This window comes from Exserohilum turcica (assembly GCF_000359705.1).
Source record: "Exserohilum turcica Et28A unplaced genomic scaffold SETTUscaffold_3, whole genome shotgun sequence".
NCBI classification, from domain to species: Eukaryota; Fungi; Ascomycota; class Dothideomycetes; order Pleosporales; family Pleosporaceae; genus Exserohilum; species Exserohilum turcicum.
In genome coordinates, this window is record NW_007360136.1 from 640,995 (window position 1) to 654,504 (window position 13,510).

Consider the following 13,510-nt stretch of genomic DNA (forward strand, 5'->3'; position numbering starts at 1 on the left):
AGCGCTAGATGCCGTCGGTGAGCAAGCTGTTACGTTATGCTTGACACCCAGTCGCCCGGTTATACAGCGTGGCAGCAGCACGAAGGTCTAAACTTGGTATACCGAATTACCCGGAGGCGAGCAGACAGGCGGGAATCTCTCTCTGGCTGAGGCGAACAAGGACCAAACAATGGTTCGATTAATGTACATTCATATGCGAGGAAATTGGAACGACGACCTGCTGAGCGGAGTTCTGCTCCACCACACATATCCCCATGTCGGATGCCGTCTGGCGACTTGCCAAGGCCAAACAAGAACAAGCATGGCCGTTGATGAAGATGGAGGGGACCCCGGTTAAACCTCGCAGATTGAATCGGACGACCAGGAGCGAGCGTCTGGCAGATCGCATATTACCCAATTAAGCGACCCGCTTACCGAGGGTCCATATTGCGGGATATATTACAGCACACTAGTCGAGACCGTGTTCTGTAAGCACAACACCAGTCCCGCATGTCGGGGATCTTTGGGGGGGATGTGGGGTTTGCCCTGGCTGTAACCGGCTGGGCTACGGTGTCCTATTCTGGGGGCGCATTTGCTTCCAGTGTATCTACAGTGGTAACCTAGCTGTATGCGTGCATCACCTGACCCGCGCCCTTCATCCCCCGACAACCGTTATATTGCCGGGATACGACCGACGGCTATTGTAAGCGCATCTAAACGCGGCACAGCATTGCCAATGCAGGTCCAGAGCCTCGTTGTACCCAAGCACAGCAATCTACCTGCCATGGAAGCCTTTCGTATCCTCACTATAATGTCTTCTGCTCCCATGTTCCTTACGTTGTCACCCCATGCATACGTCACCACCAGACGTTCAGTAACTACCATCGAACCCATACTATCATGCCAGTCATGTCTCCGGATAATGTATACCTTCCCCAGCTGTTCAATTGCTCGTAGTCATCACCCTTGTATCCGACACGCAGGTCTAGCCCACACTTTTTTTTCTTTCCACGCAGCCTCAGGTCCCCGCCCCCTCAATCTAACGGCTATGTTGCAGAACCCCCGTCGAAGCACCAAGGGCATCGTGGTTCTTAATTAATACCTACAGTACATGAGGTGCATCTAAAATTGGAAAACAACCCCACCGCCTGGAGCTGTTCAGAGGGCACGCGAGGCTCTCCGTCAATCACAGTGGCGGGTTGTGGTCATCTGGATACGGAACTGCGTAGCAAGGGTACTTGAGAAGATGCGAGGGGGAAGAAAGGGCAGTGTTCAGCTGCGGCACCATATTGCTGCTGCAGGAAGTTGTACATATGTGAAAAGGTATATAAAGACAATGCAAGTTTCTCTTTCAATCGGCATCCATCACTGCAGATCGATCAGCCCTTTTCACTGTCCAACACTCAATTCCGCACCGAAACTTGAAATAAAAAATACATTTGTTCTTGATAGTTGGCAAAAATGCACCCAAAGCTCGCCGCTTTTCTCCTCCCCGTGCTCGCTGCGGCGAACCCAGTCCCCCGCTCTGGCGATGTTCCTAGCCCGGAGGAAATCACCATTGTAGACACGACGTACTCTGGAAACGGATGTCCCCAGGGCTCCGTGTCGACTAGTACCTCGACGGACAAGACTGTAAGTCTCTGATATATCCCTAACACTGCATTTAAACATCACCTAACTCCTCAAACCCCCCGAACGAGAAGAGTGAAAGAGTGGAAAGAGTGAAAAGATTACCACTAACTCCCCAAAGGTGGTAACCTACGGCTTCGACAAATTCCAAACCTACATCGGGCCCGGCACGACTCCCGCCGACCGCTCCAAAAACTGCCAGCTGCACCTCAACCTCAAGTACCCGGGTGGCTTCCAGTACGCCGTGGTAGACGCAACGTACCACGGGTGGGCGCGGCTGGACGAAGGCGTAACAGGCAGCTTCATCACGACGTACTACTTCAGCCAGGACGCGGGCAAGACGCAAACGACGCGGATGCAGGCGGTAGGCGGGGGAGCCCTAGCCGCCGGCCAGGTGTACACGAAGCAAGATACCGTGGAGACGACGGCGACTATCTGGAGCCCGTGTGGACAGAACGGCATCTTGAATATCAACAACAGGATTGCGCTTACGAATAAGAAGTCGGACCAGGCCGGCGAGATGAGCAATGATGATGCCACCGTCGCGTTTACCCAGCAGCTGCATGTTGCGTGGAGGAAGTGTGATTCGGGAAGTGGCAGCGGCGGAGGCGGCGGTAACACGATTGGAATTGGGAACCCGAGCACTGGGGCTACCTTTGCGCACTAGAGGACTTGGCCATGGTGGAGTGTGGTGAATAGCATGGATATGGAGGAGACAGGGGTAGCGAGGGCAGGGTGAGTACGTTGGTCATGGCGACGATCTGGTGTAAATAGTCGATTTCTCGATTTTCATCTCGCTATGAATTCATGCTTCTTTCTTAAAAAAATAACTGCTGATACGTCTGTTCAACTCTTTCTCTTGCAATGCATTACTACCAAATTGAAAGTCGGACTTGGAGTTGTGGAGCATGAAAACGTATAGATGTGTCTACCTTACCCACCGACTACCTAGTAACAGAAAATTGGAGAATGGTATGCCAAGCTATAAGAGTACAAGTCTCGGTCTGAATATGCGAATCCATGCAGCTGATGTACGACCAAGTCCCAACCTCTGTACAAACAGACCCTGTAGTACGAGGATGTGGCGTTTGCAAATGCAACCAAATTGAAAAAAAAGCGTTTGATGCCTTTGAGATAAAATGCGGATTTGAATGAAACATGCCATGAGGAAGAATACCACACCAACAAAAGACCGAAAAAAGTGCCATTACCGTGAGCGGCGCCGATCATGGATAGAACGCAGGACTTCAAGCCATCCGCCATCATCAATATGGTCGTCCCCTGTGATTTGCAAAGAGCGAACATCAGGAGGCCGAAGAAAATCAATAGGTGGCCACCATGTACTTACCGTTGCGTGCAGCCATGCTTGTGACTTGTCCTCCGCCATTGACAATGATAGGGTTGCTGTCGACGACATGTACGGCCAAACCATTACCCGCAGATGTGACTGGCGGATCCGAAGCAGAGTTGCGAATGCGGATGAGAGTAATGCGAATGCGATAGGTTCCTACTTGACGGATGACGAGCTCGGGGAAGCGCATGTAGCCCACGCCGTTTGGATCGCTCATATCCATGGAGGCAATAGAACCGTCTGCTTCATCGTCGCTAAAGGGATGAATGGAGTCAAAGACTCGGCCTCCGAGCATCGAGTTGAGAGTATTTGGATCCTGCGCATCGGACGAGTTTGTGCCAGGGACCAGAGCAGCAACTGCAACCAGATTGGTCGAGTCTGCAACCGCGTCATCGGTGTCGGCATTGGTGGTTCGTAATCGCACAATGATGGAGCCAGAAATGGTTTGTCCGACCTGGGCAGTGCGCGGTGGCTGTACCACAATGTCCATGGCGTATCGGATCTCGTCGGGCGACAGGGAAGGTCGACCTGATCTGGACTGACCTGAGGTACGGGGGCTTCCTGGGTGGTGTCTTGAGCGAATGGACCTGCTTTCTAGCGTCCTGGGTCTTGCAACGTCAGCCATGGAGGATGTGGCGCCGGCTGCTTGATGGTCAGATTGGCCGTTGAGAAGCTGGGCGATTCGCGCAGATCGTCGGAGTGACGCGTGGCTACGGATGATGGTGTGAGCCGTGGGTTGGCGGGGCGCAGCGCGATGTTGCGATGGTGAAGGCGAGTGGGACGTGGTTCTCCTGGATGGGGCGCCGCGGTTCGGATGCTGGTCTCTACCTCGTCCGCGTCGTGAGCCCCTTCGCATCTGATGGAGGTTGAGGCTGTTCTTGTTTAGTAGGGTTTCATGGAATGAATCGAGTCAGGCAAGTCTCAGCTGCGGTGCAATGGCAGGAGGGGAGTGTTTGCAGTTTGGGAGTGGACAAGGGGGCCAAGGAAAAAGTACAATGGCACCGAAATGAAGGCAGGAAATGACTGGCGAGCAAGTCCACTGTCCAGTGACGCCATGGAGCCGCCATCAGATAAAGCTGGATAGCGAAGATATAGGAAATGAGGGCCCGGCGCGAGTCAGGCAGGTCATCAAAAGCGTGCGCCGTGGTGGGCGTGTGGGCGCCCCTCCACGATGGGGACGATGGTTCATGAGGCACGACGGAGCCCAGTTGACGAGCCCTTTAATCTCGTGGCCAGGTGGTGTAGAGCAGAAGACGAGCGACGAGCAATATGTCGATGGATATAGGCGCGGGCGCGGGCGGGCAGGGCGTGGGCGTGGGCGGGGCCCCCCTGGCCGGCGCCCCACGGGTGGGTTGGTTCGGTGTCGGGGGCGGGCGTGGGAGTGTGATGGGGGGGGATGGAGGGGGGGATGGGAGTGCTGGGGGTGATGGAAGTGATGGAGGCGATGGGGGGCGATGGGTGGGTGGGCAAATGCAGCAGAGAGTGTTGCAGGTAGATTGGGCCAGGGGAGGCGTCACAGGCACGCAACCCGGCGGGCCATGTGGGCGCAGGGATGGGCGGCAGGAACGGGGCAGCGAAGCGAAATAAACTGCTCACCTTCTGGCTCGTCGCACCTGCTTCCGCCGTATCGCCCGGGAAGGCGCGCGCGTGCAGGGCCGTTTGTTCCTTGGGGCCTGACCTCCCCCGCCGCCCCCGGGTTTGCCTCGGGCGTGTCACAGCAACAACAATGCCGCCGTGCTTTTTATCTCCGCAGGGATCGCCTCTTGATGCCTTGATGCCTTGACGCCTGGCCACAGTCGCGATACTAGCCCGAATCGACCACCGTTACTTATGCTGCTTGCATACATCAGCCGCATGAACTGCACTACTGGCGACCACGACGACGCCTCGGCCGACGGCACGCCCTCTACCATCACAGGGACCGCGGCCCTCCGCCATCCCCGCAAGGCACCACCGCTCTCCGACGTACCTGTTCCTGGCGGTCTTTTTGATGCCGCCCGCTCTTCAACACCCACACGCAGACACACCAGCCAGCCAGCCCAAGCAAGCCCAAGCCGGAGCCCCGCGATGCCGTGACCCGCTCGCGGCCAGGGAGGAGAAGGAAGATGACGAAGACAGAGGGTCCGTGTCTCAGCTGGTGAAGGAGACTGGCGGTGCTGGAAACAGTGAATAGAGCCAGCCGTCTTATAGCACACTGCTCACACACACACGTAACAGCGACTCCACGACCCCATTGCCTCTTCCAGTGGCCTGCAGCTCTTCTTCACCACCACCAGCCTGCTCGGCCTCATCCCCCCCCTGTTCCTGCTGAGCGCCTGTCTAGTGCCGCCACCGTCGACATGTCAGCTGGCCAGTGTGACCATCTCAACTTTGAACTTTCACTACTCCTGCTAGCCTTCCAGCGTTGTGCGGCCCCCATCTCCGATTGCTCATCTGCATCACTACCGCAGGCCCAATCTCACGGAACCGCTGCGTGGCCTGCGAGACCGTTCAATTACCAGCCCGCTGCCCTGGAATACACTTCGGTGTCTGTACTACGCGCCCACCTACCTCCTGACGGCATCGCCACCGTCACACCAAAGGCAAAAGTGTTTGCATCAACAGTACGACCCACTAACGCCTCGCCATAGCTGCCACCAACCACGGGAATCCGCCTTTTCCTGCTTCGGCGCTTCATCTCCTGAATGCCGCCATCTGGCTCGCAGTCTCGCACTTCCTTTGCAATCTTACACAGGCCATGACTACGCTATCTGGCCGCTGCATATGGCTTCTATATGACATACTGATTCAGGCACTGACTCGAGTCTGTATTCATCCAAAACAGCGTTTGTGGGACCCTCTTTACGTCAGATACTGCAGCCACCCCGTCAGGCCGTTCCGCACCCTATCACGTGCACTGGTTTAACATGTACTTGACATTGGGCAAAGTTCGTCATGAGTCCATGTCTGCTTCCGAAACGATGATGATGGCCTCTCTCTCTATCTCCTGATCACTCAGCGTCTCGCCTGCTTTGTGCAACCTTGACGCAACCTGTGGTCAGTCCGCTCTCCAGCTCCACGTCTTTCTGAAGCCCATGCGCCTCTGGATTTCTGAATCTAGTATGCTGAACATGACTATCCGCTCGAGACTAGGAAAATTCAACAAGGATAGCCCGGTCTTGCACTACACTCATTTCCTTTGTCGAAATGCTACATCGCCTCGTTTCACGCAGAAAAGGCGGTGATGCTTTTGCGCAAGCGGAACGCAACAGCCGAAACCTTCCAACTGAGCCTTCTGGCTTCTGCAAACACGTCCATTTCGAAAGTGCAGTGCAATCTATCCTCGCATAGCCTCGGCCTTGACAACCCCTGTTTTTGCATGGGCGATGTCTTCTGGAGCAAATTTCTACTAACGTCCTTTGTCGAAGTGGAGGTTGAAGTCAACGAAGGATGCAGCCTCTGCCTGGACCCAAGCTGTCAGGCCAATGGTATGGCCTGCTGGGTGGTTCACAAACAGCAATTTCCCCGAGTCATCAAAGCCAGGACGTTCGACCGAGATGGACGCAAGGATGCTCGGATTCACCCATGTCAGATCTGCCTGAGCGTGCAGCCATCTGTTCAACCATGGCATTGGGGCGATCTGGTGCCATTCTAGACAAAAGCACGGTCTCGCCATGCGAAGGTGTCTTGGAACGTGGTGAAGTGCAGAAATCAATCGATTGCACCACGTCGTACAAGGCTCTGCTCTTTCAAATACAATCCGGACCCTGCAACCTGACCAGGGTGTTGGGGCAATGCTCATGTTTCTGGGCCGGCAAAGCTGATCCATCAATGCTCAGCTGTGCTTGTGATGAATTTAGCCGCGGGTTCTCGCCATGCGCAATCGCAAGAAGGGAAAGACTGTCCCTGGAAAAGATTTCAGGCATGGTGCATGCAACAATGGAATGCTTGGCAAATGCGACCACATGGCTCGTTCAGAGGCATACTTGCTTACCCATTTACCGGGTCCAAGTGGAGTAACGTAGTAAAGCGATGAGCCGCAATATCAGGCCGCCGCCAAGCGCATCAACGGCCTTGCCTCCCTACTTACATTACTCTAAAAACACAAAGCCCCAAACTATCGCCCGAACCGACCATCCGATCGCGCCAAGTTCCTGGGATCAGGGAGCAAGTGTGCTGCTCTATGGTTCTGTGAAATATCCATGTTGCGCCAGTGGAGAAGAGCCTCCAATGCGTCGCATGAATACCGAACCCTCCCCATGTCACGTGTGTTCTTTTGCAGTCTCATGATACAGACAACCGTTGGCCACGTAAGTTCAAGTCCTTGCTGCAATTGTGCTGAGTTTTCCTCACAATGCTCGTCATGTACAAGGTTTGCATGCTCAGGGATTGAGAGCAACTTGACGGCGCATTACGCGGCCTGGAAGTGCTTACGGTACTTTGAAATAGGACCGACCACAGACTTGGTTCAGCTGCAGCGAGGCGTGCTTCCGGTAACGGTGGATGAGAGTGTTTATTGAGAGGCGTATAAAGGCTTTTGGGTATTACATTGGGCGATAGATGGCGCTGCACGACTGGGCGGCCCGAGACTGCGGATGGGTAGCGCAATCTTGCACGTACCAGGACGCCAGACTGCCACAAAGCCCTACGGCTGCACATGGCCAGCAATACATGAAGGAACTTGTCTCCCGCCCTGCTCAATCTTTCAATGCAAACCATTGTGCTCCAGGTCACGTGCTAGCCTCCCGATTCACGCTGCTCCGTAATCGTCTTCTTGGCTATGCGCCCACGGCATACGACGCGTCATGAAGTTCAAAAACAGAAGTCAGCATGGACATCCGTAGTTGGCTGTCAACCTTCTGCCGCAAACCCATGCAGTGTGATCCTCCAACGCTGTCAATCAAATCCCAAAGCAATATGTAGTTAGCGTCAGGCGCGACAGGGTCACGCACCTTCCCCAACAATGTGTTTGCCAGTGCCAGTGTGAATGTGACACAGGCGCCCGCAAATACGTCATTGCTGGGAAACTCTGTCCTCACTCCTCTCACTCTTCACCATCGTCGCAGAGACCTCCGCCTCGGTTGCGTGGCCGATGTACGCTCGCAGGAGTTCCTGAGACTGACACAACTGCACCCCCCCCCATCTCAGCCACCGGACCGAAGCCCCTCACACGATATGTTTCGACGACATACTCGGCAAATTGGCTTGCCTGGCCTGACTCTCTTTCTCACTGGATTAGGAATACTGCTTCTCAATATCAGCCTGTTGCTGCTCTGGCACGTCCACACTCCGCCACACGTCGCATCCCATTCTGCTCTGCATGCCCCGAGGCCAGACGCGCTCGGCGCTCACCCCATTGATAAGCTGATAGCAGACGCAAATGAAGAGTTTGATGAACTCATATCCAAGAGGGCAACAAACCTCAAGTCGGCAGCGGAAGCCTACCGCAAAAGGCGTGGTCGTCACCCACCGCCAGGCTTTGACGCATGGTTTGATTTTGCACAGAAGCACGACGCCATGATCGTGGAGGGCATGTTTGATCAAATTTACCGTGATCTGGACCCTTTTTGGGGCGTATCTGCGAGAAGCATGCGCGATTTTGCCAGCCACCATGAGGATCGCATCTCCGTCAGAAACCGAACAGCTAGCATGACCCAGAAACGTGACCAGGGAACAGCAAAGGACCGCATGGATGCATGGTTGGGTTTGGTAAAGAGCATAGAGGGTTTGCTACCAGATCTCGACATGGCCCTCAATATCATGGATGAGAGCCGCGTTATCGTACCTTGGGAAGACACGCGCAAATACCTTGAGAGTGAGCTTGAGACAAGAAACCTCCTTCCTAATAGCGAAATCACCTCGAGTTACCAAGGTCGCAGTTCCTGGATGGAGGTATCTCAAGAGCCGCCCAAGGTGGACTGGATAGGAGGAGGTGATTCTTACTGGAACACAGCACGAGTAGCATGTGCCCCGCATTCGCCCGGACGGTCTCAAGCTCCCGCCTCAAACTTTATTGGACCCCCACCAGGGATTACAGGTCATCCAGAGCATTCATATGAGGGATATGTGCAGAATTGGACTTATGCGAGAGATCCGTGTCAACAAGGACATCTGCAAGAGTTACATGGAACCTTTATAGAACCCATTTCGATATTTCCTACTCGCGCTCTGGTGCCCATTTTCAGCGAATCAAAGTTGCAACTAAACTCTGATATCTTGATACCGCCCGCAGCGTACTTGTCAGAGCGTTTCAACAGAGGAGAATACTCGGACACGAACACGGACAACGGCTGGTCGAAGAAAGCGGCAGGAGTGGTCTGGCGAGGCGTTGCCAGTGGAGGCCGGAACAAGAAGGAGAATTGGACGAGGTTCCATCGACACCGCTTTGTCTCAATGTTGAATGGGACGTATGCAGAGAATATCGAAACAAATCCTCACGTCGACTTGAAAGCTCAGACATTCATGCCGCAATCGTACACAACATATCGGCTCGCTGCACTTCAACATATGAGTCTTGGAGTATGGCTCAAACAGATTGTCAATGTTGGATTTACTGAACTACTATGCTGGCCGTCGACCGGTCGGCCTACTTGCCCATATACTGATCCCTACTTCAAGATTGTGGACCGAATTCCAATGAAGGAACAGTTCAACTACAAGATGCTTCCTGATATAGACGGCAACTCTTATTCAGGGCGCTACCTGGCGTTTCTTCGCTCGACGTCAGTGCCGATCAAGGCCACCGTATACTCTGAATGGCATGACGATCGGCTTATACCATGGCTGCATTTTGTACCCATGGACAACTCGTTTGTCGATTTGTATGGCATATTGGATTATTTCCTGGGGACTGGAGGTGGAGACGGTCATAGGACAGGGTACGGCGCCCACGATAAGAAAGCAAAGAATATTGGGTCAAGCGGCCAGGAATGGGCGAACCGAGCGCTGCGCAAAGAGGATATGCGCATCTACACTCTACGACTGCTACTGGAATATGCGCGACTCTGCGAAGAAGACAGGGAACGACTCGGCTTCGTCGGAGATGTCGATGCATCTTGAAGTGGAAAGGAGCGCAGTGCGATATACATGGCACAAGCAAGCATGTCAGATGCAACCTAAAGTCGTTACACTGCGTCCGCCACTGCACCTGACTTGGCCGGTATGCGATCTGGAAGCCCGCTCGCATGCTGTGTCTCACGACTGGCGGCGACATGCAGTGGCTGATGCCTGGAGCATATAATGATCCTGTACGTTATGCGCATGTCAAAATCTGGAGGGACAGGCGCCCAATTGTGCGAGGCGTGCTGGTGAGGGCCTCATGGCCATGCCGTGGGACCTTGTATGCAGGGAATCGAATCTAGTATGTAGATATCTGGGCCGCTACATGTCTGGTAACACTGACTTAATCATAATGATCTACAACTGTGTGCATGCGAATGACAATCTTGGAAACATGGTGGAGGGGGGCGGGCACCGGACAGCCGTTGCCCCTCCAAAATTTTAGTACTAGCGCGTTCTGACTGCAACCCTCCCGAACCATTGACGCATCGTAGCTACCCCACATTTGGAATGCAGCAAAGCCTTGCGAATATTTGTCGCGCCAGACTTTTCAATTTTTCTACCGCTCATTTGCCCAGGCCGCTGGCAACTTGTTCCTCTCTTTTGGCTCAGAAACTGACTTCTGGTGCCGCTACTCGGTCACTCTCCCGCCCTACGCTCACCACCCCGCGCGTTTCCCACCTGCGCACTTTCTCCTCCCAATCGCGATTGCGCACACAACTAGGCGCATCCTTATACACGAGGCCTATTGCACACGAGGGCAAGAGTACGGGGGCCACGGCAACTCTTCAGTCGCTTCGATACTTTTCCCAGATCGACTCCGCACCCTTTAAACCCTTCCGCACCCTTGACGCGTCGGCGCGCCCAGCAATCACCATGGAGGACCTCACAAGCACACTGTCGAAACTCGGCCTCGACAAGGTCCCGCAGGAACCCAACACATACCCCAACCTGAACCCCTTCGACATCTACAGGAGCCACATCACAGAGTTGCTCTCTTCCGTCTCTGGCGTAGACAAGCACATAATATACCCCACACTGGCATGGACCGCAAAGCCCGAACACGGCGATTTACAGCTGGCCGTGCCTGCGCTTCGCCAGAAGAAGAAGGACATGAAGGCATTCGCACAGGAGCTGGCAGATGCTTTCCCAGAGTCGCCGCTGGTCAAGAAGCCCATTGTTACAAACACTTCAATTGGCTTCTTTTTCAAGCCGGAAACCCTCACCTCGCTTGTTCTTCCCATGATTCTCAAGTCCAAGGAAAGCTATGGCTTTAACAAGAACCTTGGCCTCAAAGACGCCTCAGACCCTTCGTCTGGCCCCAAGAAGATGATTGTCGAGTTCAGTTCGCCCAACATTGCTAAGCCCTTCCACGCCGGTCACTTGCGAAGCACGATTATTGGCGGTTTCCTTGCGAATCTATACGAAGGTGCGGGATGGGACGTCATTCGTATGAACTACCTCGGAGACTGGGGAAAGCAATACGGTGTGCTGGCTATTGGTTTCGATCTCTACGGCAGCGAAGAAGAGCTCGTCAAGAACCCTATTGGTCACCTGTACGACATCTACGTCAAGGTCAGCAACGTACAGCACGAAGAGGCTGAGCAGGTCAAGGCTCTCAAGGCCGAGGTCGCGAAGCTCAAAGAGGAGGGCAAGGACGCATCGGAGCAGGAGAACAAGATCAAGCAGATTGAGTCTGACGGCATTGATGAGCAGGCTAGGAGGTACTTCAAGGGCATGGTAGATGGTGAGCCCAAGGCTCTCGGTATCTGGAAGCGATTCAGGGCAAGTATATTTGCTGCAATTGGTGACATACCATGTACTGACTGGCACAGGACCTTTCCATTGAAAAGTACAAGCAGACCTATGCGCGACTCAACATTCACTACGACGACTACAGCGGAGAGTCGCAAGTCAAGGACGAGAGCATGGAACTTGCTGCCAAGACCATGTGGGAAAAGAAGGTCTGCGAGGACTCGGAGGGAGCAGTCATTGTCGATCTCACACCGCACTCGAAGAAATTGGGTAAGGCTGTTGTCAAGAAGAAGGACGGTACTTCGCTGTACCTGACACGAGACATCGGTGCTGCCATTGAGCGTGACGAGAAGTACCACTTTGAGTACGTGGCATGACCTCTTTACAGGGAAGAAAACCGGATGCTAACTTTGCCGCAGCAAAATGATCTATGTTGTTGCCTCGCAACAGGATCTCCATCTGGCCCAGCTGTTCAAGATTGAAGAGCTCATGGGAAGGAAAGATCTCTCAGACAGGTGTCAGCACATCAACTTTGGCATGGTCTTGGGTTAGTCATTGTTTCTATCACGCCGCTCAACCTAAACTAACACGCTCGCTCTAGGCATGTCTACACGAAAGGGCACTGCCAAATTCCTCGACGACATCCTCCGGGACGTGGGCGAAAAGATGCACGAGGTAATGAAGACCAACGAGAACAAATACGCCCAGGTCAAGGACCCCGAGCAAACCGCCGACACACTCGGCATCTCGGCCGTCATGGTGCAAGACATGAAGGGCAAGCGCATCAACAACTACACCTTTGACATGGACCGCATGACGTCGTTTGAAGGCGACACAGGCCCGTACCTGCAATACGCGCACGCGCGCCTCTGCTCCATCTACCGCAAAGCCGTCGAATCGGACGCGTCGCTCGCCGACCTCGATCTCGCCACTGCGGCCGACGTCAGTCTCCTCCAGGAAGACAAGGCCGTCGAGCTCGTGCGCCAACTCGCCAGCTGGCCCGATACCTTCCTCAACACGCTCAAGACACAGGAGCCCACGACGGTGCTTACCTACCTGTTCAAAATGGCTCATGCACTCAGCAGTAGCTACGACCACTTGCAGGTTGTGGGCTCCGAGAGAAACGTCCTCGTTGCCAGGCTGGCGCTCTACGTCGCGGCTAGGCAGGTGCTGTACAATGGTATGCGTGTCTTGGGCCTGAGTCCCGTCGAGCGAATGTAGAAAAGTAGTTTCTTGCTGTCTTTGTTTTGGCTGCAGGTTGTCATGGCATGTACAAATGATATGATATGAGATGTGATGTGATGAATTCGATTCCGGGGTTTTGCTTCACTCTCTCTCTCTCTCTCTGTCTCTCTCTCTCTCTCTCTCTCTCTCTTACTCACTCTTACTCACTCTTGTTTTTTTTTTTCTCATTCTAGACCACAGACATCAGGGTACTAGACTAGGCCTGGCTTGCATGCATATCAACAAGGAAGCCTTCGTTGCCAGGGTCCCCCTCAAAATAGCAAAAAAAAACAACAATAAAAGTAAATCGCAATGGGTTTTGGGACTAGGGCTTTTAATTTGGTTTGTTGGACGTTAGATACACGGGGATTTTTTCCACCTAAACAACCCAGCCGTTCCGTTCTCTTTGGCCATGTACATGTAATACCAATAACGATAGTATCATATGACTCCAGCTTCGTCTTGTTGTCCAATATAGCGAGCGAGTCCTGGTAAAAAAAAAGGGGGGGGGGTGCAAACAAAGTGGAAGTGGAG

General features: G+C 53.8%; 4 protein-coding genes across 4 annotated transcripts; 3 read left to right on the forward strand and 1 right to left on the reverse strand.

The window, feature by feature from the left end:
- Positions 1-1,440: 1,440 nt before the first annotated feature.
- On the forward strand, positions 1,441-2,275 carry SETTUDRAFT_91752 (uncharacterized protein; the record flags this gene model as incomplete). Its single annotated transcript, XM_008029046.1, has 2 exons — positions 1,441-1,611; positions 1,730-2,275. 2 exons carry the CDS (start codon positions 1,441-1,443, stop codon positions 2,273-2,275), a joined length of 717 nt encoding a protein of 238 aa, XP_008027237.1.
- Positions 2,276-2,534: 259 nt separating this feature from the next.
- On the reverse strand, positions 2,535-3,656 carry SETTUDRAFT_163537 (uncharacterized protein). The gene is made up of 2 exons (XM_008029047.1): positions 2,957-3,656; positions 2,535-2,889 (listed from the first exon to the last, which is right to left on the reverse strand). Exons 1-2 carry the CDS (start codon positions 3,582-3,584, stop codon positions 2,816-2,818), a joined length of 702 nt encoding a protein of 233 aa, XP_008027238.1. The 5' UTR covers positions 3,585-3,656; the 3' UTR covers positions 2,535-2,815.
- A 4,457-nt stretch (positions 3,657-8,113) lies between these two features.
- On the forward strand, positions 8,114-9,997 carry SETTUDRAFT_91742 (glycosyltransferase family 90 protein; the record flags this gene model as incomplete). Its single annotated transcript, XM_008029048.1, has 1 exon — positions 8,114-9,997. The coding sequence occupies one exon, from the start codon at positions 8,114-8,116 to the stop codon at positions 9,995-9,997; it is 1,884 nt and encodes a 627-aa protein (XP_008027239.1).
- Positions 9,998-10,873: 876 nt separating this feature from the next.
- On the forward strand, positions 10,874-13,096 carry SETTUDRAFT_171736 (uncharacterized protein; the record flags this gene model as incomplete). Its single annotated transcript, XM_008029049.1, has 4 exons — positions 10,874-11,782; positions 11,833-12,116; positions 12,172-12,299; positions 12,354-13,096. The coding sequence occupies 4 exons, from the start codon at positions 10,874-10,876 to the stop codon at positions 12,971-12,973; spliced, it is 1,941 nt and encodes a 646-aa protein (XP_008027240.1). The 3' UTR covers positions 12,974-13,096.
- Between the last annotated feature and the right edge of the window lie 414 nt (positions 13,097-13,510).